Source organism: Fistularia commersonii, chromosome 19 (genome assembly GCF_037954325.1).
Source record: "Fistularia commersonii isolate RoL2024-O1a breed Wild chromosome 19, RoL_Fcom_v1.0, whole genome shotgun sequence".
NCBI lineage: Eukaryota > Metazoa > Chordata > Actinopteri > Syngnathiformes > Fistulariidae > Fistularia > Fistularia commersonii.
The window spans coordinates 6023979-6051655 of NC_141302.1; the positions used below are offsets into that span (position 1 = coordinate 6023979).

The following is a 27677-nucleotide window of genomic DNA, read 5'->3' on the forward strand; positions in this document are numbered from 1 at the left end:
GAATTTTTTGTCAAATTAATTTGACTGGAAAAGTGTGAAATGGAGTTTCTGTGACCAGCACTGAAATCCATGAATCTAATTAGGGAAGTTAATTCCAAATATATGTACTAACTACACAAGATGAGCTCACATCAGAAAATATGTCAGATTGGTGAGGCCAAATAACCTGATGTGAAATAAATGAAAACTACTATGAGTATTGATTGATTTGAAATTAATAAAGGGAGCTTTACTTTGAGTTTTAAGGCCCTTAGAGGTGAATTGGCAGAAAAACAACAAAGAATTAACTCTGTTGTGTTCATAATCTATCACCACTATGTGTGCAAGAATATTCATGTCCGTTGCCAATAGATACTTCAGTTTTGTAGTTATTGTGCTGCAGGGCCTGTAACACAGTGCAGGCAGTTCCATGCTGATGTGGTGTTTGGGTTTGAGATCAGTAACTGTTTTACCGTCTCATTTCTGTCCCGTCAGCCTTCAGCTCTCCGTCTGTCACTCTGTTTGGAAGAAGAAGAAGAGCTGCTGCCGGTCAACATGCACTTCCGCTGTGCTGCCAACAGGCGGTGCTCTGCAGGGGGCTGCTTCCCCATCTCCGAACCCATCGACCCTTGGACCACAGTAACCGTTTACGACGGGCTCAATCGCTCTGAATATATTTATCATATTGTTTTATGTTTATCTAAGCACTCCTGATTATATTAACATAGATGGGCAGTGCGGTTTTTAACCGCTCAGACATTTACGACACTGACAGACTCAAAACGCAAACTACATTTTGTCAAGTGTAAAACAAATTTCTGAGAAATTCAGTTGAAAGAAAGTTTTACCAGCGTCCGGTATTTACAAATAACTATGTTGTGCTAGATTTGATTTTGAGGAATATAACCGAAGATAGACATCTGCCTGCAGTTCTGGAGGGGATTTTGATTTTTATCATGGGTTGCCTGTTTTTTATCGTAAAACGCTGCCCTGCATAAAGCAAGAGTTGTGAGTTTGGTCTTCTCAGATTGCCAAAAATGGATGAGGGTATGTTTGTTTGTATTGAACAGATGGTACAAAGCATGTATGAGGATCTGGGTCATACAGGTAAGATTACGCGCTGAGCGTGTCGTCTGACCAGAGATGCTGAGCAGGCCCATAAAAAATGTGCCCTGACTTGTCCTTTCTCTGCCTTTTTTTTTGGTCTTCACATTCAATTTCCAGGGCAGTTTCAATTTCATAACCTTTTAGAATGATTAAAATACGACTCATATTTTCATCCGTGTGAAACATGATATTGGTGCATTACAAAAAAAATACAGTGCACTCTGAGACAGTGCGGTATAAAAGCAATGTGAAGGCAATGAAAGAACGGAAAGCGGGATGTGACGAAACTGAGCGGAGCGTAAAAAAGAAATGGGTAAAAAAAAGATAAGCAGCAAATTTGATATTGAAAAGCCTCCCTGTGGGATAGACTGAAAGGAGGGAAGTGAGACTGTGTAAAGAAACCTCGGAGGTAGAGCAGTGCACCTCATCGCTCTTGTGTGACGGTTGTTATTAGACGATGTAAAAACTCGCAGACCCAAATAAGATACGAATTCCCATAAAAGCCTCTCGGACTATCCATAGATTCGCTCCTTCATCCGTTGAAACCACTCGAACTATAACCCCATCTCAGAGTCCGCCATCGGTTCCTCTCAACTGACTCCGCAAGCCTTGTATTCACCTGATGTTTGTGTGAAATGTGAAAGCGGCTTCGCTAAGCACGAGTTTGTTGCTTCCCGCAATCCAGAACAAAATGCACCCGCAATTAAAAGTCAACCCTGTCCAGTGCAACCGTGCAAATATACACTGCTCAAAAAAATAAAGGGAACACTTAAAAAACACATTCTAGATCTAAATGAATGAAATATTCTTATGAAATACTTTGCTCTTTACACAGTTGAATGTGCTGACAACAAAATCACACAAAAATGATCAATGGAAATCAATTGTATCAACCCATGGAGGTCTGGATAAGAATCACACTCAACATTAAAGTGTAAAAACAAACTCCAGGCTGATCCAACTTTGATGTAATGTCCTTAAAACAAGTCAAAATGAATCTGTGTTGCTTCCTGAGTGGACACTATGATTTCACAGAAGTGTGATTGACTTGGAGTTACATTGTGTTGTTCAAGTGTTCCCTTTATTTTTTTGAGCAGTATATTTCACCACCACCCCTTGTTTATCCGTTTCAGGCTTCCGTTGGTGATCCGATCTCTTCGGTTCCCCTCTCTCCAATCCCTGTCAACACTTCTGACATCCATCTGGAGTTCACTGACGACTACGTCCCCACGTATCCCTCCTCCAGCATCCCCTCCAGCCAGGATTTGACCTTGACCTTGGGGGACAAACACAGCAGCAACCATCTCCAGCATGTCTCAAGTGCAGTGTACTGGGACAGCAGCAGGGGAGAGAGCGGGCGTGAGGCCTGGACTCCGCTATCAGCATCTCACTCCCATGTGCAAACATGAGGGGACAAGTGAAAACAGTACGTGAGGCCAATAAACACAAAACAATCCGTAAAGAATGGGATCAGGGTTTAGACAGTTTTGGAAGTTGAAAAAGTTGAAATAATGATAGACTGGCTAATATTTATCACTCAGCAACAGGATAGTCTTAAAACTAGCTATACCTGGAGTTAACAGGCCTAGTATCAAGTGTGCTTTAGCAGGCTAGAAAGCAAGCTAACACGCGTGCTGCAGGTTTCAAAGATCACATGTCTCCTTTTCTTGTTTTATTTAATATCCACGCCTTGTATAAATGTGTAAAACTGAAACTGTATGAAATGTATGTGTGTTAGCATTCTCATAAACCCTGTTAGCTCAACCTTAACTCATTTACGTGGCACAAGTCGTTAATCTACTGGGAGTTAGCATTGACTGACACATAAAGTACACAACTTAACCAACCGTGTCAGGCTTATTACAATTGTTCTCACTCTAAAGTGTATATTACAACGTAATCACGGACTAATAAGGTCAAAAGCGACAACAATTTACAAAAAGCGCCTGACATTTTCTGCAACACTTCCGTAACACAGTCCACTGAGCACGAGCAGCATTTTGAACAAGCCTGCAACACACTCGTGCTGCAAGAGAGAGAGAGAAGGCGCCAAACACATTCACGGACAATAATGAGCATTGTTTACTGACGTAAGGCATAATAAGATGTCCCTCAAATGTCAAAAAGATGTTAAAGACGTTATATTCAACAAACAAAATAAGTTTGTTTGTCAACATCAACATTTCAGTGTCAAATGATGTCAGGCATCTTTGTTGCTTTGACAATAACACAGGTTGGATTCTGGAAACGTATGGAAAAAGTAAAATGATTAATCTGTAGAATAAAAACCACTATATCTGCGGGAGACAGATATTAGTAATACAATTGACCGATATATTGATAAGGCTCTATAAATAGCTCGCTAACAATCCTCTGCAACAATGATCATTTTATTTTCAGCCTCCCAAGAAGTTCAACAAAATATTTAAGCTTGGGTTTCGAAAACACTTGGTTTCTGAGAAGACCGGTCCAACGACTGAAATCTTAATAAACAGTTTGTACTAACCCAGAAAGAAAAACATCATGTGTCTCCAGTGAAGACCAGGATGACTCAGAGCAAACAAAGGGTCACATGACAAAAGATTCAAGCTGCACGATGTTAAAAATCCAAAGATATAGTTTATAGAAGCTATCAATACTTTCAGTCTGTGATTAATCCCGGTCATAGTATAAGTTAGTGTCATGAAACCCGTTTTTGACGATTTGAAGCATTGCGATCGGACAAACTGTACAAAATAATTGCACCGATGAATGTTCTAGTTATTCTGAAAGCAAATTTACGGAATAAGGAATGTCTAAATCACACTTGTGTGACATGTCAGGGAAAATTACAATGTCCGTTTGTTGTTTGATGTAAATAACCGAGTGGGACAAATAAAATGAATATCGATCTGATTACTTAACACGTGATTTTCCATTTATTAAGTTCAGAAGCCGCGCTCTTGATCATAAAAATCATTCTCATAACGAACCAAACGATGGTTTTCGCAACGATGGTTCAGACTGGGGACCTCAAACAATGCGCGATTCCACTGTTGATCTTGATTCCTCTTGAAATTTGGAATTGCGCGTATTGCTTTGCTATCTATTATTATTCGACCCCGAATTGACACATTTGTCCCTTCCCTCATCCCACCAATGTAGTCTGACATCTCATCCTGCTTCTCCATCATCATGTGATTGAAACTGGCAGATTTTTAACCCGAAAGCACATTTCTCTGGCTCCAACGCGCTGGCGGGCCTGATATGATCCAGAGGACAGCGTGCATGGGACCAGAATTGACTGGTGAGTCAGAATTGCCGCTGATGATGATGATGATGGAGGGGGGGGTTCAACTGATGGGTCCAAAAAAAGGGGGGCTCTTTTTACGTGAAGTGATTCTAATTTCAGCTGCGGTTCTTCTCCGCTGAGGTCCACTGCCGCTTGACAGGCGGATCCAAACCAAAGGCTTCACAAGCGAGGAATCCACGTGCAGCCTGCGGCCCCTCCATGCTGTTTCTTCCCCGAGTGATAACAAATGCTCTGAAATGTTTCTGACACAGAGTTTGCTGCCTCTTAGCCGTGACGGAAACCTCATCCTGCGTGAAAACCGGGAACATCTTGACATCTTGCTTTCTGTTTTGCTGGTGTTGCATTCTTTACGCAACATTGGGGAGCCTTGGGGGTTTGGCCGTCCAACCTTGTTTGTTTCCCCGTCTACCTTGTCCAGATCCCACAGGGGTCTCGGGGAGAGGGGGGGGGGGTCATCCAAAGCTCTGCACAGGAGCCAGTTGAAGGGGTTTTTATTAATAAGATCATTGTGCAGAGATGATATATGAAGCCAAGTTGGCCGGTGCCAGAGAGCACCTGACTACACAAAGGGAGCCGCTATTCTTTTCAGCTTCAGGAAGAGAAGTATGTATTACTTCTATTTTTAAAAACTCTCCTTTGGGCCATGTTTTTGTTCGATGCCGTCAAAGTTTTTCTGCTTTTGGCCATTTTTCATGCTCACGGGAAGGAGATAAAGACTAAAGTGGAGTTTTCTTTTTGTCAGTATTTCACATTGGTGATCGGATTCTGAACACCTAAATCCAGTTTTTATGAACTTTGTGAAATGAAAATTGCATATTTTCAAGCAACCACAATTAAGACTTTTTAAAGTTACAACTCGTGTTATGGCAACTTCGATGGTCCAATTTCCCATAATGGAACTGTTTTTTCCCAAATTATTTACCAACCTTGTTATTGCTACATTCATCACTGTTAATTTCCAATAAGACTGTTGAGGGAGATTGTGTAACAATTTGGATTTAATTTATATTGAATGTTTTTTTTCCAATATCAATTTCTTAAATAAGCTGAAAAAGCATCCATTTACTATCAATAAGTAAATCATACCATTTCATTAAAATCTTAAACTTTATGTCCTGCCTAAATAGAAAAGTCACAGCCGAAGAGGTTAATATCCGTGCCATTCAAACTGAAGTTACTTTATGACTTTCTCAGTTATGAACCTCCTGGCAAAGCATAAGCTGTACTTAGCAGCAGTTTTGAGGGAGAAAAAAAAAAATCCAAATTCATTAAAAACCAATAAAAAAAAAACCCCTCTTGTATCAATAGTCTTTTATTTGGCCATACTTTTGACTCAATCAATAATTAGTTTACATGATATATACAGAGCAAACAAAGACGGCCTCACTAATCCATCTTGCAGTTAAAGGTTGGCAGTGCATTCTTGGCCTTTTTAACAGTGTCGCTGGGATCCTGTCCTCTTGTTCAGACGTGGCGTCAGGCGGGTCGGAGCCGGACCATCTTCGCCTGCTCCAGAGGCTTTTGTGCGTCTGTCGTTACAGTTCAGCCTCGTTTCCTCCGCGGGCTGCTCATCTACGCCAATACTGAGGAGACACAGCGACGGTTTCAATTGAACTTGAGGGTTTTGTTCTATCCAGATCTGACGCTGCAAGTTTTAATTGTGAGCTGACCTTACTTCTGAAATCTGTTTTTCTTGTATTGAAAAGAAAAACACTGATTATTGTAGTTTTGGAGGGAAAAAAAAATGGTACAAATGTATCCAGAGAGATCAGATGAGTTTAAAAACGCTCTTGCGCATGTCTGAGTTAACCTACCTGAGCGAATTTGTGTATCTGCTCGACCACGGCGGCGAACAGAGCACCCACGCTCTCGTCGATCAGACTCTGCATGTAGTGGACGGCCTCCTCATCGGAGAGGTCCAGTCTGAACTTGTCCTGCACCTGAAGGTCAAATATCACTCATTTTATATTTAATACGGATGAGAGATATCATTATGGCCAGTTAACTGAATGACTGACAGCAAAGAGCGGAAGTGAGATTTGAACATTTCTGGAATCCTGCAATATATAGATAAACGTGAATGACCTGAAGTGAGCAAATCAATGATTTAACTATAGGATATCAATTCTGCACTGATAAATTCAGAGTAGTGTGATTCATCAGGAAGGAGGAAGATCTCACCTTCTTAACAGTCTTGTCAGGCTCCAGGGCGATGTCGGGAATATTGGCATCCACCATGAGAGAGAACAGATTGAGGATCAGGTTGGAGTACCTGCAGGAAGAGACAGGAAGAAGTGAACTTCCAGTTTGTTTCCGATTCCTACAAAACATAATTTCTCATAATCTGAGAAAAAAAACTTACAACAATAGCGAAACCTTTTTTTTTTTCCCCAGAATCATCTTTTTAGTTATTTTTTGCAGTATCCGGAGTGCAAAGTGTTTTCTAAACATTCTATAATGTTTGGAGTGAGAAAATCACCATTGATTTAAGTTGCATCATGAACGCTGAAATGTTTCCAGGTTCATGTGTGTGTGTGTGTGTGTGTGTGTGTGTGTGTGTGTGTTGGTCTCCTACCTCCTGAGGTGCAGGAAGGCGGTGTAGCATTGTTTCCTGAATTCCTGGTACTGTTCGCTCTGCATGCCTCCCATCCCCTCCACCATTTCTTTACTCAGCTTCATAGGCGGCGGCAGAGGTTTCGGATCTCGGCCAAGGATGTAACCAAAGTCGATATGGAAGAGTTTCCCTGAAGGGAGAGAGGGGATCACTTCATTTTAGAATTTTATCTCGGTCATCATATAATAATTTAGTGGAATCCGGAATTCTGCTAAAACGTTTCACCGTCTGTATTCAGAAGTATCTTAAAAAAAAAAGAAGAAAAATGGCCTCACCGGTCTTGGTCAGTAACAGATTGTCCAGGTGTCTGTCTCCCACCCCCAGGATGTAGGTGATAACGCAGTAACCGGCTGAAAAGAGAGTAAGAGAAATAAGCCTTGACCACTGGGGTCAACTGCTGTGTCCCGCTGCTGGACCAAACCTGAGAAATCCCCCCACAAAAAAAAAACACTTTCAAACAGACTCACCGCAGCTCTTGACGTAGGTGTCCATCACCTCCGAGCTGATTCCGTACGGGCCTTTTTCACTCGGCGCGTGTTTCCTGAAGAAGCTCTGTCAAGAGCGGAGGAAAGTTTAAAAGACTGTCCTTTGTCATCGAGTTGTTCTGAGAGAAAGCTCTGCTCTCTGCTGACCTGGATGTTTCCTTCGGTAGCTAAAACTTCTGCCACGGGGACCGACTGCACGAACTGCATGAAACCTGGAACGGTGTAGGAGACGCCCGTTACACTAGTCGCTAAATGAGCAAATGCTGTTTTCATTTTTACTGTTTCCACTGCTACTTCTACAAAAAAAAAAAAACAGCAGCGGTTCTTACCGTGTTTGGTGCTGGTGGCCAGGACCTTATAGGGTGTCAACTTCAAGTCCAGGTTCTCTTTCCTCAGCAGCTAAAAGCCAACAAGCTACCTTAAAAATTGGGACAGGCAAACACACCTTCTTCTTGCCCCCGCTGTGATTGTGAAAACACAAGAGCGTTCCTACTTTGTCCATGAGTGAGATGATCTGAAGGATGAGCTGGTCTTGTCTCAGGTCGTCTCCGTGTTTGAAGATGACCGGGTACGTGGCCCCGTCCTCTGCTTTGAAGAGCAGCTTGGCCGGCATCAATGCGCTCTGACAGCAGAGGTGGGAAAAATCTCACTATTTGAATGTTTATCTTTGTGAATAATCTACAAAACCACTAGCTGGTTTCTTCAGGTTGTAAAAAAAAAAAAAGTGCTCTGCCGTCTTTTGGCATGGATGACAGTGAAGTCGCTGTACCTTGAACAGCGTCGCCGTCTCAGGGACGATGCCTCTGATCCGGATCTGGGGTTCCAGTGGAAGAGGAATGGGCTCCATCTCCGACAGGTTCACCTTCTCGTTGTCCGCCAGCAGAGTTTGCAGCCGCTCCGTCTGCAGACACACTGCATTTAACACCACGCCACGGCACCAGAGATAAGTTTTGTTTTTTTTTCCGTTTTTTTTCCTCTCTCTTCGGTCATGTTGTACTGAGGGGTTCTGGAAATTAATTGAATTTTTCATTTAGTTGAACTTCTTTAAATTTTTTCAATTTAAAATGAAACCATTTTAAATCGTAAACTGGTCTCTGGGTCACTGATTTGACCTTTTGAAAAAAAAATCTTGATTTTTGAAAATGTTGTTAGTTGCTATATCTTCAGGTAGGTTTTAGATGTTTTTTCAACCATTTTGTTCTGATTTCTATGCCATCTCTTGCTAAATTAAAATTCTTGCTGATATTAGAGAAATTTTTCATAATTTTTTTTTTTAAAGCAAATTTTAATCAACCCATGAGAATTTTACACAATTTTTAAAATGATCAGCTAAAATAAGGTGATAAATAGTTAGAGAATGGAAAAAAGAAGATTAAAACTCCCGCATCACACTTTTGGGGTTTTCTTAAGATAAATTAGCTACAGAATTAACTAAATTAGCTACAGAAAAATTTTCCCCAAATATTTTTGTATATTCTGATACCTTTTTTTTGCGGTTTCCACTCTCCCTTTGCACGGCTTTCATCAGCTGCACCAGTTTGTCTACGAAGGTCTGCTGGGAAGCCAGCAGCGAGCGCATCACCCTCACACTCTTATCACCCTGGAAGCAAGAACAAAACGTGTGTGTGTACTGCAACCCAGAAACAGGCAGGAAAAACAGTCGGTGACGAAGCGCTAACCCTCAGTAACGCCTGGCTGAACCTCCTCATCACGTTCAGGTACATCTCGTGGGTCTTGGGGTCTCTCTGCTGGGTGTCCTGATCTTCACACTCCACTATCACATACCTGAGGAAGACGAGCGGCTTTCGCGGACAAAGGACTTCACAAAAACCGTGACAAAAGCTGTGAAAGCTGAACCCACCAGTACAAGTAGTTGGCGAGAGTGGAGTTCTTACAGGCACGTGAGATGAGAAACGTGCACAGGTCCTGCTGCAAATAGATAAGGACACAGTAAGGTTACTTTTAAAGGACACGTATGATGTTTTCATGCTTTATCTTTGAATATAGGGGGAATGTCAGAAGCAGCTGGTGCAACAGTTAGAATTACTTCTGATGATGGCGATAGTGTGTTTCACTCACGAAAGGATTATCATCAATAAAATCCCAAGTTAAACAAATATAAAATAAAATCCCCCATACTGCGTTACTAAATGGTGCATCTTTTTTGAACAGGAAATTTATATATGGTTTATGTCTCCACGCTGATTTTTGGGTGACTACTGTGTGATCATTTTGCCTAAAATCTGGGAGAGTATTAGGCGGATGATAAAAACAAGACCAGTTAAATATCTATTTGCCCTTTAATTGAACGATGCATGCCGGTGCCATTCACAGGCATTAACATCAAATCTGACCGCATCAAAAGATGCACACTAAGTTCATTTTCTTGTTCTGTCATTTGCTAGGCAGATTTTTTTCTTTTTGATACCTGAGTAGATTTTATGATAGTTGATATTATAAAACAGGCCTTGGGACATTGTTATATCTGTTTCATGATATTTCCATGCTGTCCAGCTTGACTATTATTTGAAAGGCAGATGGTTTCCCATTTTTTGAAATGCTACTGGTAAAGAAATATACTGACGAAGGATGATCTCACTGTTGTCTTAGTTCCTTTAAGTTTTACTTCTGCCTCTTACCTCTAGATTCTCGCTGTCGGCTCCTTCCTTGCCTTTCTGTGTGGCAGCAGAGGGTCCAGATGTACCAGCCAGCATCTGGGAACTACTCAAACAGACACAAGAGGTGATGGTGACGGCTCATACCGATGTTGAGGTCTGCATAGAAAGAGCACATTGGTCTAAAAATTCTGCAAGCATCATTAATTTTTAGGTCAGCACAGTTGCAGAGCTGCGGGAGGGCCGCATCCAGCGCACAGCCTGCAAGTCTGGCCACCGATGCGCAGAAAGTTATTCCAATAAAATCCTAATAGCCAGTGAGTTCATTTCAGTCTCCGAAAGAAAAATAATCACAAAGTGCACAGCAGCAACTGCTTTCCTCACCAGTGAGCTTCTGAGATAAATTTAGATCCAAGCGGCAAAAAACAACATAGAAGAAAAAAGAATAGCTGGAGGCAGAACAAATGTGTCATTTTTAAACATTTTTAGCAACTGGCAAGAAGGGAACTTCAATGTCTCTATTAGCGTGGCCAGTAGTGTTGACTTTTTATGATCCGTAGCCAGAGTAGATGCTATAACATCCAAGTGCCGACCTGTCCAGTGCCGAGTCATCTGAAAGTCCCTGGCTGTCTCTCTTGCTGCCTGGCTCCAGGCCTCCCTGAATATCGCTGAAGTTTTCGTACTTGAGCGCTTGGACCAGTTGCAGGAGATACATCAACAGATCCTGCGAGCGATAGAGAGGAGGGATTGAGGTAAAAGCGACTGGCAAAGTTCTAATCTGGTTTAGCGCTACAGAAGTCTGATTGTGCCGTTTCCACGTGTCCGGTTTGGGGTATAAGGTCCGCGGCGAAAACACTTTGCAACAGAGATCACGGTCGTAGGATTCAAAAACGACGGGCAAGGTGGACATTTCATTCGTCAACTCATTGATGCGTGTCTGCAAAGAATTCTGAGCGAGGCTGCGGTTGTTTACAACTCAGCTGGATAAGCTTAGTTGATATTAACAATAGGGTCAGTGTGAAGGCAATACAAAGTGTGATACAGAGATTCAAATGTAGTTAATACGTGACTCAATTACTGGAGTAAATAATATGACAAAATGAAAATGTTGGCTTTCTTTACCTCTTAAAATCAGATGTGTGGCTGGAGAAATAAATATTACTGAAATTCCCCCCTTTATAAGAACTACTGTTTAGGTCATGCAACTTGTGGCAACTTGTTTTACTGTATAAATGAAGCCTAAAACCAAGAATCTGTCACCCCAAATGTACGCTGATTGTTCATCTTGTGTTTTCATTTTAAAGTTAAGAATTTTTCTTGTCACGCCAGCTGAAAGTTGCTGCCTCAGCAGAAGAGAACGAGATTCAATGCAAACACAGTGTATCAACAGAGAGGGGAATGTAAACTTCCATAACATTGGATATTCCATAAGAACTTTCCATTATGTCATAAATCATCCACTTCTTCCATTTACTTGCGCAAACATATTCGGTTACTCGATGTTGGTAGATCATTCTTTCCATAGTACAAGACTGCTTTGTCATTTTTAACCATTATTGTGTGGTTCTCACTACTTTCTTTTACAGTATTTCTCTTCTCCATAATCAAGTGAGTGTACAAAGCGAGCCTTGCCAGTATTTGAGTCACAGAGGAGCTGAAGCAGCGTTTCTGCCTGCTCCGCTTCGCAGCCCCTCTCGACCTCCCTGCGGGTCCGTACCTCGTCATCGGCCTGCTGCAGACGCGCCACGGCGTAGCGTCTGACTGTGGGGTTGGTGAACTGCGAGGACAGCAGCTCCAGGGAGTCCTCCACATCCATGGGTCTCCACTTCCCCAGGAGCTCCAGAGCCTGCTTGGCCTCCTGGGGCAGATCCCAGTTGACGCACTTGAGGAACTTTGTCAGCGCCTGTGGGGAGACGAGGATGAGATCGATACAGGTAAAAAGCACAAGAAGGAAAATGTCCAGGGAAAAAAATATGACACACAAAAAAAAAAAACACACACACCTTTTCTTGCGTGGTCAGGTAATATCTGAACTTCCACACCAGGTCCTGTTCCTCTGAGCTGAGCTGCTTGGTTGGAGGGTAGCTCACAATGATCTGTCGATGCGGAAATACACATATAGATCAAATCCATCTTGGCAATCGAAGCTAACCGTAGCGGCGGACGTGATGATAAACTCATAAGGAGTGAGAGGAGCGCTTTCTGCAAAATGCCATCTGATGCTTTTTTTTTTTTTAATTTTATTTTATTGTTTTATATACATACAACTTAACCGAACATGTCCACTCGACTTTCATGAATAAAAAAAGGGGAATCTCTGGAATGTACTCTATGTGCTTTCGATGAATGGCTGCTTTATCTGTGTGCTGAAACGTCTTGTCCATCTCCGGGATATTTTTATCTGCTGTTCCAGCTATAATGGAACGTAAATTGATTTCCAATCAGTTTAGGATTTATTCAAATTGATAATAGCGACTTGAAAAGTGTTTGGAAGTGCAAAGTAACTAAATGAGTCTGTGATTGATAGGGTTTCACAAACTACAACATACAAGCATTGTTTTTTTTTTTGCTTTTTTTCAATTTATCTTTTATTTTAAAATGTTGTCCAAGTGAAGGGTATTAAAAAATCACATTAATGACAACGGGATGTCCATTGTTTGTCACCGGCACGGAGGTTTTGATAGGGGAAAAAATAACACCATTCAGATTTTCTTTTTTCTTTCTCTTACATACAAAGTTTTAATTACATGGAAGAGCCTATCGTCTGAATTTTCTTGCACAGGCAAAGATTCCTAATTCCAAAAGGAAAGAGAGTGACGTCTGAGGTCGCAAGGAAAACAACGCTCAACCTGGTAAGCGTGGCAATATGTCCGACATGATTCACGGTGCACGTCTATCCCTCAGTTCCTCTCGCGGAAAGATGTGGAAGAGGGAGAACAGCCGAGAGAGATTTACACAAACATTCTCCCATATATTAGAAAATCTCCCTGCCAGTTACTTACGTTGAGCTGGTCGCGTGTGGCGGCGTTGGGCTTCAGGTCGTGATCCGACGGCCCGCTGCGGAGGCTTCGGGCCAATTTGTGATGTTTGCTTTCAACGAGGTTTTCCTGTGAGGAAATAGAAGGAAACCATCTGTATGTTCGGAATTAATCATCTGATGTCAATGAGTTCAGAGCAGAGGTCAAAGACAAGGAAATTCCAATGTTGCGAAATTCTAATTAGTTTCTTTGGAGTTTCATTAATGAGCAGCTAATCCGTGAATAAGGAATTTCCTACCGTGTGTGTGTGTGTGTGTGTGTGTGTGTGTGTGTGTGTGTGTGTCCTCTCACCATTCCCATCTGCGGATCAGGAACTTTGACAATGTCACAGCTGGTGAGAAGAGGCGATGACTCATCCCCGTCCTGAAGCGAGGTTCCAAGTAAAACACAACAATCAGAGGACACAGTTTCCAACGTTACCTTCCTGACAGCTGTCCACTTTATGGTGGGGGGGGTTTGGAGGGGTGGGATGACGGTATGCAGAGGTCCGGTCGCGCTTCGCTGAGAGTTCAGTGCAATGGGGAAAAACAAAGCGCCGACAAATCCCAACACAAAAGGCGAGGTCTTGCTTTTCCGAAATGGACGTTTGTAAACATGAAGTTCCCTGTGGTGATGTTAGCGGAGCGAGGTCGAACGCCATCGCGCAACGTGGGTGTGAGGGTCCGAGCAGCTGGTCCCGCTGACTTGATCACCTAAGAATCCTTCTTGCTAGGCTTTGACTTAACCTATTTGTTGGTCTGACCTGAGGTGAATCAGCCAAGCAGGAAGATAGGAGTGACCGCTGGAACCTGTAGATTCTGGTCTAATGTTTGGTGTATTGGTTCGGGATCCTCTTCCCCCCCGCTAAGTTTAGCTTGGCATCATACAAAGTTTATGTTTTTGCACCATTTTGCTTGTTTTTTGGGGGTTTAAACTCGTAAATCCAAACGTGGCTGTTCTTAAGTCTTTTCATGAGTCCTCATTGTAACCGGAAGCGCTGAACCATAACACTCGTAGACTAGAGGTCATACCTACAGCATTAATGATATTGATCCAATAAAAAAAATCCAATACCTTTTCATAATAGACAATGCTGTATTCCTTCTCATTGGTTTTGACGCGGGGAAACTCCACCATGAGGTACATGAAGTTAGAGCTGCGTTTCTCACTCTGCAGAATCAAACACATTGACAATTCCCAAGTCAACAACAACACCTGATATAACTTGATTACCAACAGTTGATTTTGCTAAATTCCAAGCTGCATAAAGTACTGAATTTCTACTACAGTACAAGCACAAGTGAGAATAGCAGTTGAATTATTGTCTGTTTCTTAATTTTCCTATTATGGCTGGATACGTTGTTTTTCTTCAGTGAAGAAACAAATCCAGATGATCATCCGAGCAGCAGTCTAACACCGTGCCTAGCAAAACTCAAGCAAAATAATTTTTTGAACGAACAAACGTACCTCATTGATCATCTCGATTTCTCTGAAAGTCAGGCGGTCTAGCCAGTCCACCTTCACCATGTGGCCCTGCCGATGGGCCTTGGTCAGCTGGACGGGGTCGGAGGGGTAGATGGGGTTAGAAGAAACAGGGCGGGGTAGATGAGACAAACAGGAAGCTGGCGTTCAAAGGTCTTGATCAATCACATGCAAAATTAGTGCCAGTAGCCAATCCAGCAGGCCTGGCCCTACTCTCAGCAGCCAATCACATTATTAGAGTGTGTATGTCTGTTTGTGTGTGTCTGTGTGTGTGTACGTGCACGTGGGTGCGTGTCAGGAATGTCAGTGCACACTGGCCATGAACAGAAGCCCACAACTCAGCCATTTCAATCAGCAATCTCTCTTGAAAACAGGGGGTTCTGAAGCTTTCCTGACAATAACTTCAACAAGTCTGATGTTTTTATACACTTGAATCTACATTCATTTAATATTGTTGTGTATTTTCTGTATTGATTTCTGGCCAATGCCAGGTATATATCTATCTCTCTCTATATATATATGTACACAATTCATTTTTTAATTTGTGATTCCTCGTTTCAGAGCCTATGCTTTGTAAAATTTCCAGTGTTAGCAATTAAAAAACTTCCTCAAATAGGATTATTGCTGATGGTAAATTTCCCCCTCTTACATCCAAATAAGATGGATTTTCTTCAACATTTCCTACTGGCTGCATACTAAAGGTTCATGCACGCACACACACACACCCACACCCACACACATACACACACACAAAGAGGTAAAATACATCTAATGGAAAAATAGAAACATTATTTGGTGTCATACACCGTGGTCATACATCAGAGAATAGGTATTCACTCTAAACCCAGAGTTTAAATGTATTTGTAAATGCAACTGACTGGATATTTACCAGACGTTGGAAGTCCAGTAAATATCAAATGCAAATTGTTCAAGAATCCATTTATTGGAAATGTCCTGATAACTGTCTCTTTTTGAAATGTCCACTGTAGGTTTTTCTTCACCAACAGTCCGAGTAAATCGCAAAATACTCTGCATTTATTTCCAAATACATTTTTCCCAAGGCCTTACTCACACACGCACACACACACACAAACAAACATGAAGCAAACACACACATCCAGCATTTCCAACACTAACTGCCCTACTTGTACTCACATCACTGAGTACCTCCAGGTCAGGGCCCTGGAACAGATGATGGTTTAGACAGGGTTTCCTACGAGAGGACTGTGCTCTTTTTTTCCAATGTACATTTTATTTTTCCTTCACTCTTCATCCTCTCCTTCTCAACTCTGGACTTGTGATCATTCAGGCACACTTAAAACCTTCCCCTCTTTTCCCAACATGTGCCAAATACACTTTTCTCCGTCCCTAATTCTTGGCCCTGTGTTCCGATCTGATTCATACCTTTGCCAATCGGCCCATCTGGTCTTCTGTCAGGCTGCTGCTGGTGCGTCCCGGTGTGGTGGTGGACTCGCTCCCGTCCCCCTCCACGCCAGGCCAAACCTTGAGGTCGTGCATCCCTTGCCGAAACATACTGGATGTAAGAGAAGAGCGGTTATTGGAAAACTAAACTGAAAAAAATAGTTACAGAAAATCCCTGTTTTCTCAATGCAAACCTGCCGTTTCACTTTCCGGCAAAATAATCAGTTAAGCGTCAGGTTTTGGACTCACCCATATTTGCCGAAGAGGGTTACGGTGGTTCCCCCGACAGGCACGGCTCTCCCAGGTCCATAGATGTCCCACACTGTGAGAGCAACCTGGGCGCTCTGGGGAAGGTCAGGGTACTTTACAGGGAGCCGCAGCCACTCGTTCCAGCTGCAGGGGACAGAGGACATTAATCTCTGAGAAAGGCAACTGTAATGAATTAAAAAGAGGATGTTCTCTCAGGAGAAATTTGAGGCCAATTAGGTATTCAGAGTTAATTTATAAAATAGTATTTAAAATAAGGCTTGAGAAGGTATGTTACCTCTAGGTGGAAATCTCAGCTGGTTTCATGACAGATATTGAAAAACAATACTTTCAATCAACATTTATTTTCTGTACCTTTTGGAAAAAGGTGAACTTTCTGTAAACATGTGCCTTTTCCTCCCTAGAAATGACTGTGCAAACAGTGGACGCAAAGAAGACATCTACAGACTCACTTCCAGCGGGTGCTGAATGCTTTGTATGAAGTGCGGACAGGAAGGGCGAGAGGTTTTCCTTCAGCGAACACTTGGCAGGTGACGTAGAGGTCTGAGCAGTTTTCCTGGTAGAGGCCAGAGAAGCGCAGCATGGGGTCTTCCAGCAGCGCTTTGTAGCTCTTCTGCTCCCGCTTACCTTCTAAACTACCTCTGAAACCAAAGAAAGGAAAGTGACAATAGATGAGACAAGTTTGTGTGTGTGAGTGTGTGAGTGAATGCTTTATCGATCCCCAAGGGGAAATTCAAATGTTACAAGTAGCAGTTGAGCTGCTGCAACAGGCTGCCGTCTTCCAGCGCTATCTCTGTGTCCATATTAGAAAAAAAAAAATTCAGTCGCTATTCTTTTGAATGGAGCTGCCATTTTCAGTTACAATTTCTAACACTCACTTTAACTGTCAAACCATTGTTATTTATTCCATAAAGAGAATATTGAAACTAAAAATAATTTTAAGCCAATAATAATTGAGATTTCCTGTGATAAAATGATAGCCAAACTTTAGAATTGTCTAATATCTGGCTCTTTCCCTCCTTGTTTATTAAATACAAAAACACAAGGCTCACAATACTCACCATTACTTATATTTAGACACCGCAATGCTAAAATGTGGGATGGTAATGGCAGGCCATGATGCACGGTCGCTTAACTAATGAGTCAATTTTAATGCTCTAAAATCAATCATGTAATTCAATCATGCACATATGATATATGATAAAAGGGACTTTTGTGCCGAGAAATTAGATTCTCTTCTGGGACACACACAGCCTTCAACGCTGGTGATAAAAATTAAGTGAAGAGAAGGCATTCCCTTCTGATCATCTGACTGGATTCAGTTTACTGGTAATTCAATGGAATTTGAGATCACAATGCATTTAAAGATTAGTCAGATAATTGTCTAGTTAAAATTGAAGATTTGGTTTTCTTGTTGACTCTACTCTCCAACCTACAATATAAAAATTTTACTGAAATAATATAAATTAAGACTGAGGAGCTGAGTGAATTTAGGAATTGGGGATTAGATGAAGAACTGGCCATTATGATAGTTACGGTAGTAGTTAAAGTTCTCAAAAAATAGCAGGTCAGTTCAAAAAGCCTGATCTTCATCGAGTAACTGCTCGTCCTGCTTTAGTTAAGACAGCTTTATTACAGCTGAGTGGCAGCAATACATCAGTATTAACCAGCACATGACAAATATGGCAACACACATATAAACATCCTGTCAAGTCACAAGATAGATTAGTTAGCCTACAAAGCATGACTCAGAACAGAACTTACATCTTAAGTTGAACGTTGATGTCCAAATCACAACTGTAGACATAGTTAAACTTATCAGTGTCCATCTTCGGACGGCAGAAACGCTTCAATTCTGTCTTGAACCCCTCTAACTTCTACATGAAATCCCAGAAGCTTGTGTTGCACTTGGGTTAGCGACAAGGCCTCGATCGGCACCAAAACAAACCTCAGAGCCCAGTCTAAGCTCCTAGCAAGGCGTACCGGGAAACTATCAGTCTGTACGCGAGTTTACACAGACTTTTAACTCGCATATGATTCACGGAAGGCACATTACTCTATCGGCTGTCTCGCCGGTCATTATACAGCGATTTTTTTGGTTGCGGAAAAACACAGCAGCCACCGAAATGTACAGGTAAGGCGAGAGCAGTCGATCGTCGATGGTGCGACCCTGTGATAGTCACGTGATAGTGAAGTCGCGATGTGATTGGTGCAGCCTGATACCCGGAAGAAAGGAAGTGCAGAATGAGGACAGATTTGGCCCATGCTTTTTAAAGAAGCACTACACCTAAGACAAAAACAAACAACAACATAATAATAAAAAAAAATGAAAAACTGACACCTTTATTTAAATGTTTGGCAAGATACTCTTTTTCATCCCATTCAATGCATTAGGATCTAGCGTTTGAAAATTTAGATTGGAAATACAGTTTAAAAAAATAGTAAGAAGGAAAAGCAAAACAAACCAATCCCCCCCCCCCCCCAACATGCAGATGTTGTTTATTTAATCAGATAGGCACTATAAATACATTTTCGGCCACAACACACTCCAGTGTAGAGCAATCGCTTTATAAATATAGTAATAATTTATTTCAAATTGACCCAACTTGTCTGTTTTTGTACAGCAGCTGAGGAATGTAAATTATTGTTATTCATTCGCAAACAAATAATAAATGTATAAAGATGTAAGTGATTAGAGGTCACGTTATAAGTCACAGCAAACTCAGTGTTAATCAATGATGAAAGATGACAATCTGGTGACCTTATGCTGACACAATCATGAACTTTTGAACAAAAAGTTTCCTCCCCAATTAAATGGCACTTTAAACCAATTAATTTCATGGCCGTGACGAGCAACAGGCGTGTGGCAGGAAAATCCTCATCTTTTGTTTGAATAACTTTTACAGCTCAGCTCCGGGTGTGACTTTGTCATCATATATGGGACCCATAAGCTCTGAGGAGGTCAGATCCACCCCAGTTCATGTTATGTTAGGGCTCTTTGTGTTAAAAACACAAAATGTCCTAAAAACATCCCCATCTGAACAGCATGTTGGTAACATTTGTTGAACATGTGAAAAAAAAAAAATTCTGCAAGGTATTTATTTATCGCCAGTCCCCAATCCGTATTATGTGTGGACTTTGTGGAAGCAACATAAAACAAAGAAGAGGCAAATGTGAGTCATACAATTTCAGAGGATGAATAAACCCCTAACTGAATAGGGAGACCCATCTGTGGCCACCAAGCTGAGGACATGTGAAACACTGTTATAAGACCCCAGGGCCTCCTGCTGTTACATGGGTGACAGAATTTTTCCAATGATATCGTACTGCAGATAGCCAAATGAGTAGAAGATGACGATTTGGTCATTTGTTGGTCATTTGCACTCATTTTGGGTGCTATGTTGAAAGTACAAATCCAGAAATATAGGAAAAGTTCTAATTAAGTACATTGTAAATGTACATGGAGACTTTCCGTTACTGCTAAGGAACTTCAAGAAATTATGCAATGATGCAAGATTGAATAGAGGCACTGAGCAAGAAAATAAAATAACACAAACAGAAGCAAATTTGATAAGCATATGGTTGTCAACTGTCATATAAAGAAGTTTTCAGAGGTTGCACCCCTTTGTATGGAATTCAGTGTTTGGGAACAAATTAAAGGAAAACTGCATTTTTTTTTGCGCACATACAGCCACTGTGCTCATTTTGAAAGATAATTCCATTGTGTGTGTGTGTATGTGTGTTTGGGAAGGCAGTCAAACAAATCAGTGAAAAAAAAACAGTTGTGCCCTTGACTTCCGTACATGTTTACGGTCCCACACTGTTGGAGCAGTCAATGGTAACGGAAGCCAGAAGTCGATCATCGGCTCTTTCACTTTTAACTGCAACATTGGAGATTGTATTTATTTAAGTGTTGTAATAGATCAGCACTAAAGCATGTGTTTTCTACGTGCATTAATCATGTCACCTAATACTTGACAGCAACCTGGCCCTGAAACATAAGAAAAGTTGAATGGCAATGAATCATATTGAATAATTCCATCCAATCCCTCCTTCTTTCCTCCTCCTACTTTCCTTGGACGTCACCTCTCTCTCTCTTGCTATCTCTCTCCCTCTCTCTCCCTCTGCTCCCCTACCCTTCTCTGGCTTAGTCACCACATGCATGTGTCATTGTTTCTATCACTTTCGAAGTTCATGCCCACTGAAGCACAACGAGGTGATGCCTGGAGTGCCAAACACACCCCTCTTTCCCGACCCCCACCCTCCTCAAGCCATCACATCCACATCCCCAGTGGCACCCTTGGCCATGACACCCTCTGCAGTTATCAGTGAGGCCTGCGGGCCATGAGGCGGCGCAAACCACACCTCCACATAGTGGTCCTCAACCCTCAGGGTGTATAAATGGGGTTGCAAAGGGAGAAAGTGAATCAGAAGCTGATTAAAGCAGAAGAAGATGGAGCTCATTGGAGCAAACTGGGTCCTCACCATCGCCGGGTTCCTCCTGTGGACCAGCGGCATCTCTGCTGCACCCATGGAGTGCCACTTCAACTCCAAAGGTAATCGAGTGAGCTTTGAATTGTTTATCCGTTTACATGTCTTTGCATATTCATCGACCGACTCCTGACTCATTCCAGCGCTGTGTGTGTCCGAGGGGAGACACTACTCACTTGGAGAAACCTGGATGGACAGCGCCTGCATGCAGTGCACCTGTCTGCACCCTGTCGGCGTTGGTTGCTGTGAGACGTGAGTATACAGACAGCTCCGGATGCTCCTACAGACTTGCTCTTAATAAATTCAAAGATGTCACTTAATTTATTGGATCAAGATTGATTTCATAGACAGGAAGAAATACTGAGTAAATGTATTGCATCTAAATATGCAGTCTGTATTCAGATTAGCTTGGAAGCCCAGCAAATACAAAAACAGGTGGAATTATAATTTTGATATTGGCTACACCATGGAGACACATAAATGCAAATGATAGGTAGTATTTTTAATTTCTGCAATGATGCATCAGGTTGTTAAATTCAACTTATAAATTTAATGTAACTAACAAATTTCTCAGGAAATTGCATTCTTTTTGATAATGCGCTTTATTATTATTTATAGAAAATGCTTCAAAAGCAATAAAGAAAAACGCAACAGTAGAGGAAAATATTGTCAAGTAAGTTTGGATTAAAGTGCAATTTCAAGTGGAAAAATAAAACTTTTAGACATTCTCAAATTCATTCATTCAACAGCTACAGAAATGTGTGAAAAAGTCACATTTTTAATATTCAAGTTGACATTTTCACTTGAATAGACTCCTAGATGCATCAGCATTGAGGGACAGAGACTAGTTTTATGACTTTAGTGCCTGACAATACATCACCGTGATCTGATGGATGAAGAAAATTAACATGTCTGGTGGACAAGTTTTACCAATTCTGTGAAATTATATAAAAAAAATATGTGACCTTGTGATGAAAGTATTCAGCATTTGAAATTAAACCAGGCTTTAATTCAGAGTTTAATGAAGGCAATGACTGCACACGGACCCCTGCCTCATTTATAACATATGGTCTCTGTCCAGCGTTCACCGGCCCGTGGATTTCCCTGCATGGTGTGAGGTGCGAGTGGAGTCAGTGACCTGCAAGGTGTCGCTGGTTCAGACATCTGACCCCCGCCTTCCCTGCATCCCAGGCGAGGACCTCAGGGATCCCAGCCATGGATCGCTTCTGCTACAGAGCCAGCTTGAGGGTTAGAAACCCCTGAGAAGTTCTCAGTCTTTTTACCTGTGAAGCCCATACTCACTCCAGTCCATTATCAGTGACTATTATTTTCATATACATACTGAACAATTAAAAGACATAGGTAGAACTCATAACTATAGGGTTGTGTTTAAGAAGGGAAGTCTGTCTTTCAAGCATTTCCATCACATGTTATAACTCTGCGTGAGATGATGTGCCTTTTTCACATGGGAAGAGGAGAGAGCTGCTGCTTTTCTTCAGATTCAATTGCTACTTTCAGTTTGTGCTTATATTAGTTGTTATAATAAGCTGTGTGCTACAGGTTCTTCAGGAACTTATTAATATCAAGAATCTCCAGAAGGGTCGAACAGATCTTAAATATAAAGTCATATATCATGCCATCCCTTAATTCAACAATGATTTAATGTAAATATAAGCAAATATATACATACATTAATATATACACATAACAATCCCTGATGAATTTGACCTGTTCTCTGCTGTAACTCATTTAACCTCCAAATAAAAATGAGAGAAAGTGGCATTGATTTCTTTGAAATACTTACACTGAAACATCAGTTATAAAATTTAATTTCTTTTGCTATCAAGTATAAAGGTCTTAATACAGGTTTTGACAAAGCAAAAAAAGATAAAACATCAGATGTTCTGTGTGATTATTTCATAACAATAAAATACAGGTGTACAACATGTACTTTGGAGGAAAAAAAAAGATGAATAAATATAGAAATACACAATGACAGATATTAGTCTTTGGGAATGTCAACGTGTTAATCTCTCATTCGGAGAGATACAATCACTGTTAGAATGCACCGCAAACTGCAAATAAAAGAGCTGCATATTTTACATGGGGAATAAAACACTGGCTCTGCACCTCAAATAAAACCACGATAAGGCTTTTTTTTTTGTTCTGGCAAGGTTTGCCTCATTCTGTCTTGCTCAAGCTGAAGATCAGAAATACCCACTGACAAGGTCATCATTTCAGATTACTCCACAGTCACAATTAAATATTGATGCTGTTTGTCCCTGTGAACTGGGACACATAGGATGCCAGGGCTGGGTTGGTGGGCAGGACTTTGATAGGCAGATCCCAGCTGAAAGTATCCACGTCAACGTGCTCTGCTCCAGCCCAGACCGTGACCTCGGACTGGTTCTGGAGAACTGTGGGCGGCTCCATGGGCTCCCGAGCCGTAACAAATTCAAAGTGAAGGCGCCACCTCAGTGTCACTGTAAATAAAAACGAAGAGTTTGAGGTGACAGTTTGAGTTGAGCATCTGAGATTTAGTTAAATAAAAAAAATACATATCTATGATTAAACTTGACATTTGTGTAGAAAATGTGCTACGTCAGACTAAACTCCACTTTTTCACAGAAAAGGACACTAAAATTTACAGAGCATCATCTTCACCGCCACTTTCTGACTAACGGGGACTAACCAATGTCTGTGCTGAATCCGGGTGTGACGTTGAGGGGAACGGGAAGGGAGAAGTGGCTGGATGCCGTGTGAAGGCACGACTCCTGATGTCGTCCGTGTCCGGTCACGCTGAGAGCCTGGCCTGGACGCCGCTGGTATGGCTGCTGGATTTCCTCCTCACTCTGGAGGCTCACTGAGTACTGGAAACCATTATGAAACAAACTGGTTGTTAAAGGCTGGATGGCAATAACATTTTTTTTTAATTACAGTATCAAGATGCCTCTTTCCAAAATTATCGGCTCAGGTACAGAAAAATTTGGTTAACATACTCAATAAAATAAAACTGATTTTTTTTCTGTATATCTAGGTAATTTCCCCATCATTACTTCATTTTTGGTTGCTTTGGAAATAAATGAAGTATATTGACAGAGAAAATAAGGTTGGTAGATTAGGAGTAAGAGTCAGCAAAAGCAAAGAACTATCATAAACAAAACCAGGACAATGTGCTTCCGAATTGAAACGTTAAATAAACACCAATATATTGCCAAATCCTTCCCTGCTGAGTATTCTACGCCCTAATTTATGTATTACCGGTAAGTTAATTTACACAAACAAAAGCATGGAAAAAATGGACACTTGAATTACCTGTAGGCAAGGAATGTCGCCCTCAGAAAAGTTAAATGTGCCGATGATGTCCTCTCCAAGTCTGTAAACAGTCTTGAAGATGCAGAACTTTGCCACCTTCCCACGGACATTGGTAATATTAAACATGTCTGGAGGGAACAACGATTCAAAAGTAAAATGTGGGCAACTGAATAAACTGAGTGCAAATGGAAACAAGTGGTCACTGTGCTAAGTGACAAAGCTGAGCTTTTAATTTTGTTAAAATGTTTTCATGCTTTAAATGGTTCGGCTGTTGGCTGTTTCAACTTTGTTTTGTCATAATCCTTATTTTGCCCTTGTAGAAGATATTTTGACAAATGTACTGAAATTACTTAAAAGGTTCATGCTGATGAGGGATAACAGCAGAATAATAGCTGTCACTTCTAGGATTGTGAAACTGTGACAGAGAATGCACCTTTTATGTTACCTAAACTATTTCAACAATTCAAGTCAGATTTTATTTATAGTATACATCAGTATTTTGGAGTTAAAGCTATAACAACTGAGCTTCAGGTAAAATCACAACACTAAAAAAAACAACTGACTACTATTCTACTCTATATTTCAGTTTGAGCATGGGACCAAAATAAATTTCCTTTGTGGGGTAAAATGGACGGTTCAAAATTTCTGCTGTTTTGAGTCCAAATAAAAACAGGGGACCATTTTCGAGAGCAAGGTTACAACTCACGAGGGCAGCGCCTTGATGTGGTTACCATCAGCATGTCCAGTGCTCTTTCCAAAGACCGAGCATCCCTACGGCTCACTTCCTCTTCCTCCAGGAACGGGTTAGAAGGAGAGACCTCTTCATCCTGAGTAAACGGGGGTTCTGGCATGCCTGCAGGTTAGAGGAGAAACACAAATAGCACTGAATAGCACTTGAGATAGCATTGGATCTGAGAGCAACAAGTCTTAATTTCTTTCTACCTGTGTAATGACAGTATAGGGATTTTATTTTACTCTATTCTTAAGCATAATAGAAATCATCCGTGACAAGATTTGCCAACTACATTACTCAGTAAAGCATCACACTTCAAATCTTAGACAAAAATGAAGCTGGATTGTTGCAAAATATAGTTTTATTTTCTTTCAGGACACGAAATGTGACTACCATGAACTGCAAACAATTTGTGTCTGCCTAAATACTTGTAGGGAGGAAGCAAATTGCTTCAAGAGCGATTTACCTCATTGAGTTTTTTTACAGTCATATTGCAGGATAAGTAAACAAGGTAAATAATTACTTGTCTGGTTTCTGAGTACAAACAGAACCATCAGTTGTTGCTTAGGGGTTCGTTGTACAGATTGCAAGCATGCTAAAATTGTCAAGACTCTTCTCACCCTGCAGCACAAGCACTCGAAAGGGAACTCTGAGAAGCTTGATGGGAGAGTTCACCCTCTGGCAGCCGATGGTCAATTTGTACACGTATTTCACTGCCTGACCGCGGAAACTAGGAGGCCCATCGATGGGTACAACTTCACTGTATGAATCTGCGGGAGAAATTACGCAAAACTGCTTGAATCACAAAGTAGATTTCTTAAGTACAAAATCAAGTTGCAAAAGAATTGCAGCATTGTTTCTGAGAGGCACTATTTCAAAAATATGCTCAAAATACATACAGGTTTTGCTTTCTCCAGGATCTAGACGCAGATCGCAGAACAATATCTTGGGTGGTGTGTCCAGCACACATTGCCCTCGCTCTCCTGGTGATAGAATCAGAGAGATATTGTAGATGCTGCCAAAATGTGTTCTATCCATTGTGAACAACAATCTCCCGTGTGACAAAAAGTAAAACCTCGGGCAAGAACTTTGGCAAGGTTCTCATGTAACTGTCATTCAACCAGAATAAATAACTTTATAAGTTTCAAAAATTGGTCAACCAACTGCCTGTAGTGATATTGCTTGGGTTCTAGCTTTAACAAAAAAAACAGTTTGTCATGTCTGCTATCTTTGGCTTCCATTTCCCTCTTCCTTTTCCTGCTGTCCTCCCACTGACCTCTGCTTGGGATAAGTACTGTGTCACTTTCTGCCTGGACATCCTGCTTGTTGCCGCGGGCCGGCAGGGACACTCTGCTTTCACTGGCATGAAACTGGCAGTGTATCTGGGCACTGGCCCACGCAAGCATCTCACTGAAACAATCAGAAACAAAACCTCAACACAGGCGTAAATTCAGAAATATAATCCATATCACAGAATATCTTAAAATGTACCCTATTGCCCTCGTTGATGCAATGGTACCAATCCTGGCACAAAAATTCTGCAGTGTATAGTGGATCTAACATTGACAAATGCTGTGTACTGTTTACATATCCTTGCAAAATTTCCCCCGCATTGTTGACGTCTGGTTAGAGCAGTATGTTTATGATGATTTAATTATCAATACTTATCTGGATGCACTGCGAAGCAAAATTTCCCCGCATTGTTGACGTCTGGTTAGAGCAGCATGTTTATGATGATTGAATTATCAATACTTATCTGGATGCACTGCGAAACTCATTGTACGGGGAAACGCGTTTCCAGACAGAACACATGACCGTAAACACCTTGACTCTTGAACGTTACTACCCTCAGTCGAAACTGCAGGATAATACTGAGTGATCGTTTCTATTTTTGAAAATAATCTGGAATTTTAGCTGAATCAACCTTTTATACAATGATTATCTACAGTAGCTGTGAAGATGAGAGAATTATGGTACCTGCTGGCCGAAGTGGAAAGATGAGACATCGGGTTTCTGAACGTTATAAGACACTCCATGAGCTCCCCGGCCAGGAACACGGGACCGCGGGCCATGGAGGCCACCACCTCGATCATCTGAGATATTTCAAATAGGTCGAGAAAAAGACAATTGTCATGATCTACATTCGTTGCACCACGTTTACACAAACACGTTTTAGAACTATTTGTCGCTCCTTGCTAGCGGCTACTGTTCAAAAAGGGTGACTTTTTTAGCACATACCTTGGCTTGAGGTGATACTACTTTCGGACCAACAAGTCCCCCCGTTCACAGAAGATCCTAAATGTTCTTATTAAAACCAGCGACGGCAATTTTTGCACTTATTCCATCCAAATTTTGCACCGTCGCAAGCACGGAGTCCAAGTAGCGTAAACAAAATACTGGCTATGTAGCGAGGGTCTACTGCGCCACCATAAACAAACCATGCGAAATGATATCTGGAGAAACAGACAAGCTATGACTCAAAAAATGTTAACATATGCTCTTTAAAACGTATTTATTTGTATAAAATTTTATTTCAAGCTATCTTTTGAAATTTTAAAGCCAAAAACGAGAAAAATTATTTTTCATCAATAGTTTTTGGTCGGCCACTTAGAAAACGTCACGTGGCAGACCTGAACAGGATAAGTTAGTTGCTATGGTTACTGGTGGGGGCATTAATTCATTAACAATGTATAATCTTTGGGCTTGGGAATCTCACAAACAAAACCGGATTTATTAAAATCCAGACGGGAACAAAGCACACTTTATTATATCCAAAATCCAGCGTGAATTGAAAGGAAAGAGTACTCCGATAAATGAGAATCCCCCCCTTTTTTCCTCCAAATGGTTCAGGCTCCAGA

The 27677-nt window shown here is 41.3% G+C and overlaps 3 protein-coding genes and 1 long non-coding RNA gene across 5 annotated transcripts; 2 read left to right on the plus strand and 2 right to left on the minus strand.

The window, feature by feature from the left end:
• Positions 1 to 519: 519 nt before the first annotated feature.
• On the plus strand, positions 520 to 4795 carry LOC147223541 (uncharacterized). The gene is made up of 3 exons (XR_015107609.1): positions 520 to 2512; positions 4280 to 4372; positions 4478 to 4795. It is a non-coding gene; the product is annotated as an uncharacterized LOC147223541 (long non-coding RNA).
• An 879-nt stretch (positions 4796 to 5674) lies between these two features.
• On the minus strand, positions 5675 to 18471 carry pik3c3 (phosphatidylinositol 3-kinase, catalytic subunit type 3). Of its 2 annotated transcripts, XM_086165240.1 has the most exons (26): positions 18045 to 18422; positions 16733 to 16921; positions 16263 to 16406; positions 15996 to 16125; positions 15747 to 15773; positions 14577 to 14663; positions 14184 to 14279; positions 13422 to 13493; positions 13095 to 13199; positions 12096 to 12188; positions 11810 to 11995; positions 10686 to 10816; positions 10117 to 10198; positions 9339 to 9406; positions 9157 to 9262; positions 8961 to 9077; positions 8247 to 8378; positions 7971 to 8099; positions 7807 to 7876; positions 7625 to 7689; positions 7460 to 7544; positions 7268 to 7342; positions 6954 to 7122; positions 6560 to 6650; positions 6193 to 6318; positions 5675 to 5961 (listed from the first exon to the last, which is right to left on the minus strand). In XM_086165240.1, exons 1-26 carry the CDS (start codon positions 18107 to 18109, stop codon positions 5947 to 5949), a joined length of 2655 nt encoding a protein of 884 aa, XP_086021366.1. In that variant the 5' UTR covers positions 18110 to 18422; the 3' UTR covers positions 5675 to 5946. The 2 variants fall into 2 exon arrangements, with proteins under 2 accessions (XP_086021366.1, XP_086021367.1); XM_086165241.1 differs by lacking the exon at positions 15747 to 15773 and having other exon boundaries at positions 18045 to 18471.
• Positions 18472 to 20277: 1806 nt separating this feature from the next.
• Positions 20278 to 22285, plus strand: msmp1 (microseminoprotein, prostate associated 1). Its single transcript, XM_086165628.1, has 3 exons — positions 20278 to 20836; positions 20915 to 21023; positions 21853 to 22285. The coding sequence occupies exons 1-3, from the start codon at positions 20734 to 20736 to the stop codon at positions 22022 to 22024; spliced, it is 384 nt and encodes a 127-aa protein (XP_086021754.1). The 5' UTR covers positions 20278 to 20733; the 3' UTR covers positions 22025 to 22285.
• Positions 22286 to 22584: 299 nt separating this feature from the next.
• rgp1 (GP1 homolog, RAB6A GEF complex partner 1) lies at positions 22585 to 27208 on the minus strand. Its single transcript, XM_086165626.1, has 9 exons — positions 27058 to 27208; positions 26797 to 26912; positions 26096 to 26229; positions 25719 to 25802; positions 25440 to 25589; positions 24793 to 24939; positions 24087 to 24214; positions 23464 to 23641; positions 22585 to 23254 (listed from the first exon to the last, which is right to left on the minus strand). Exons 2-9 carry the CDS (start codon positions 26910 to 26912, stop codon positions 23031 to 23033), a joined length of 1161 nt encoding a protein of 386 aa, XP_086021752.1. The 5' UTR covers positions 27058 to 27208; the 3' UTR covers positions 22585 to 23030.
• Positions 27209 to 27677: the final 469 nt, after the last annotated feature.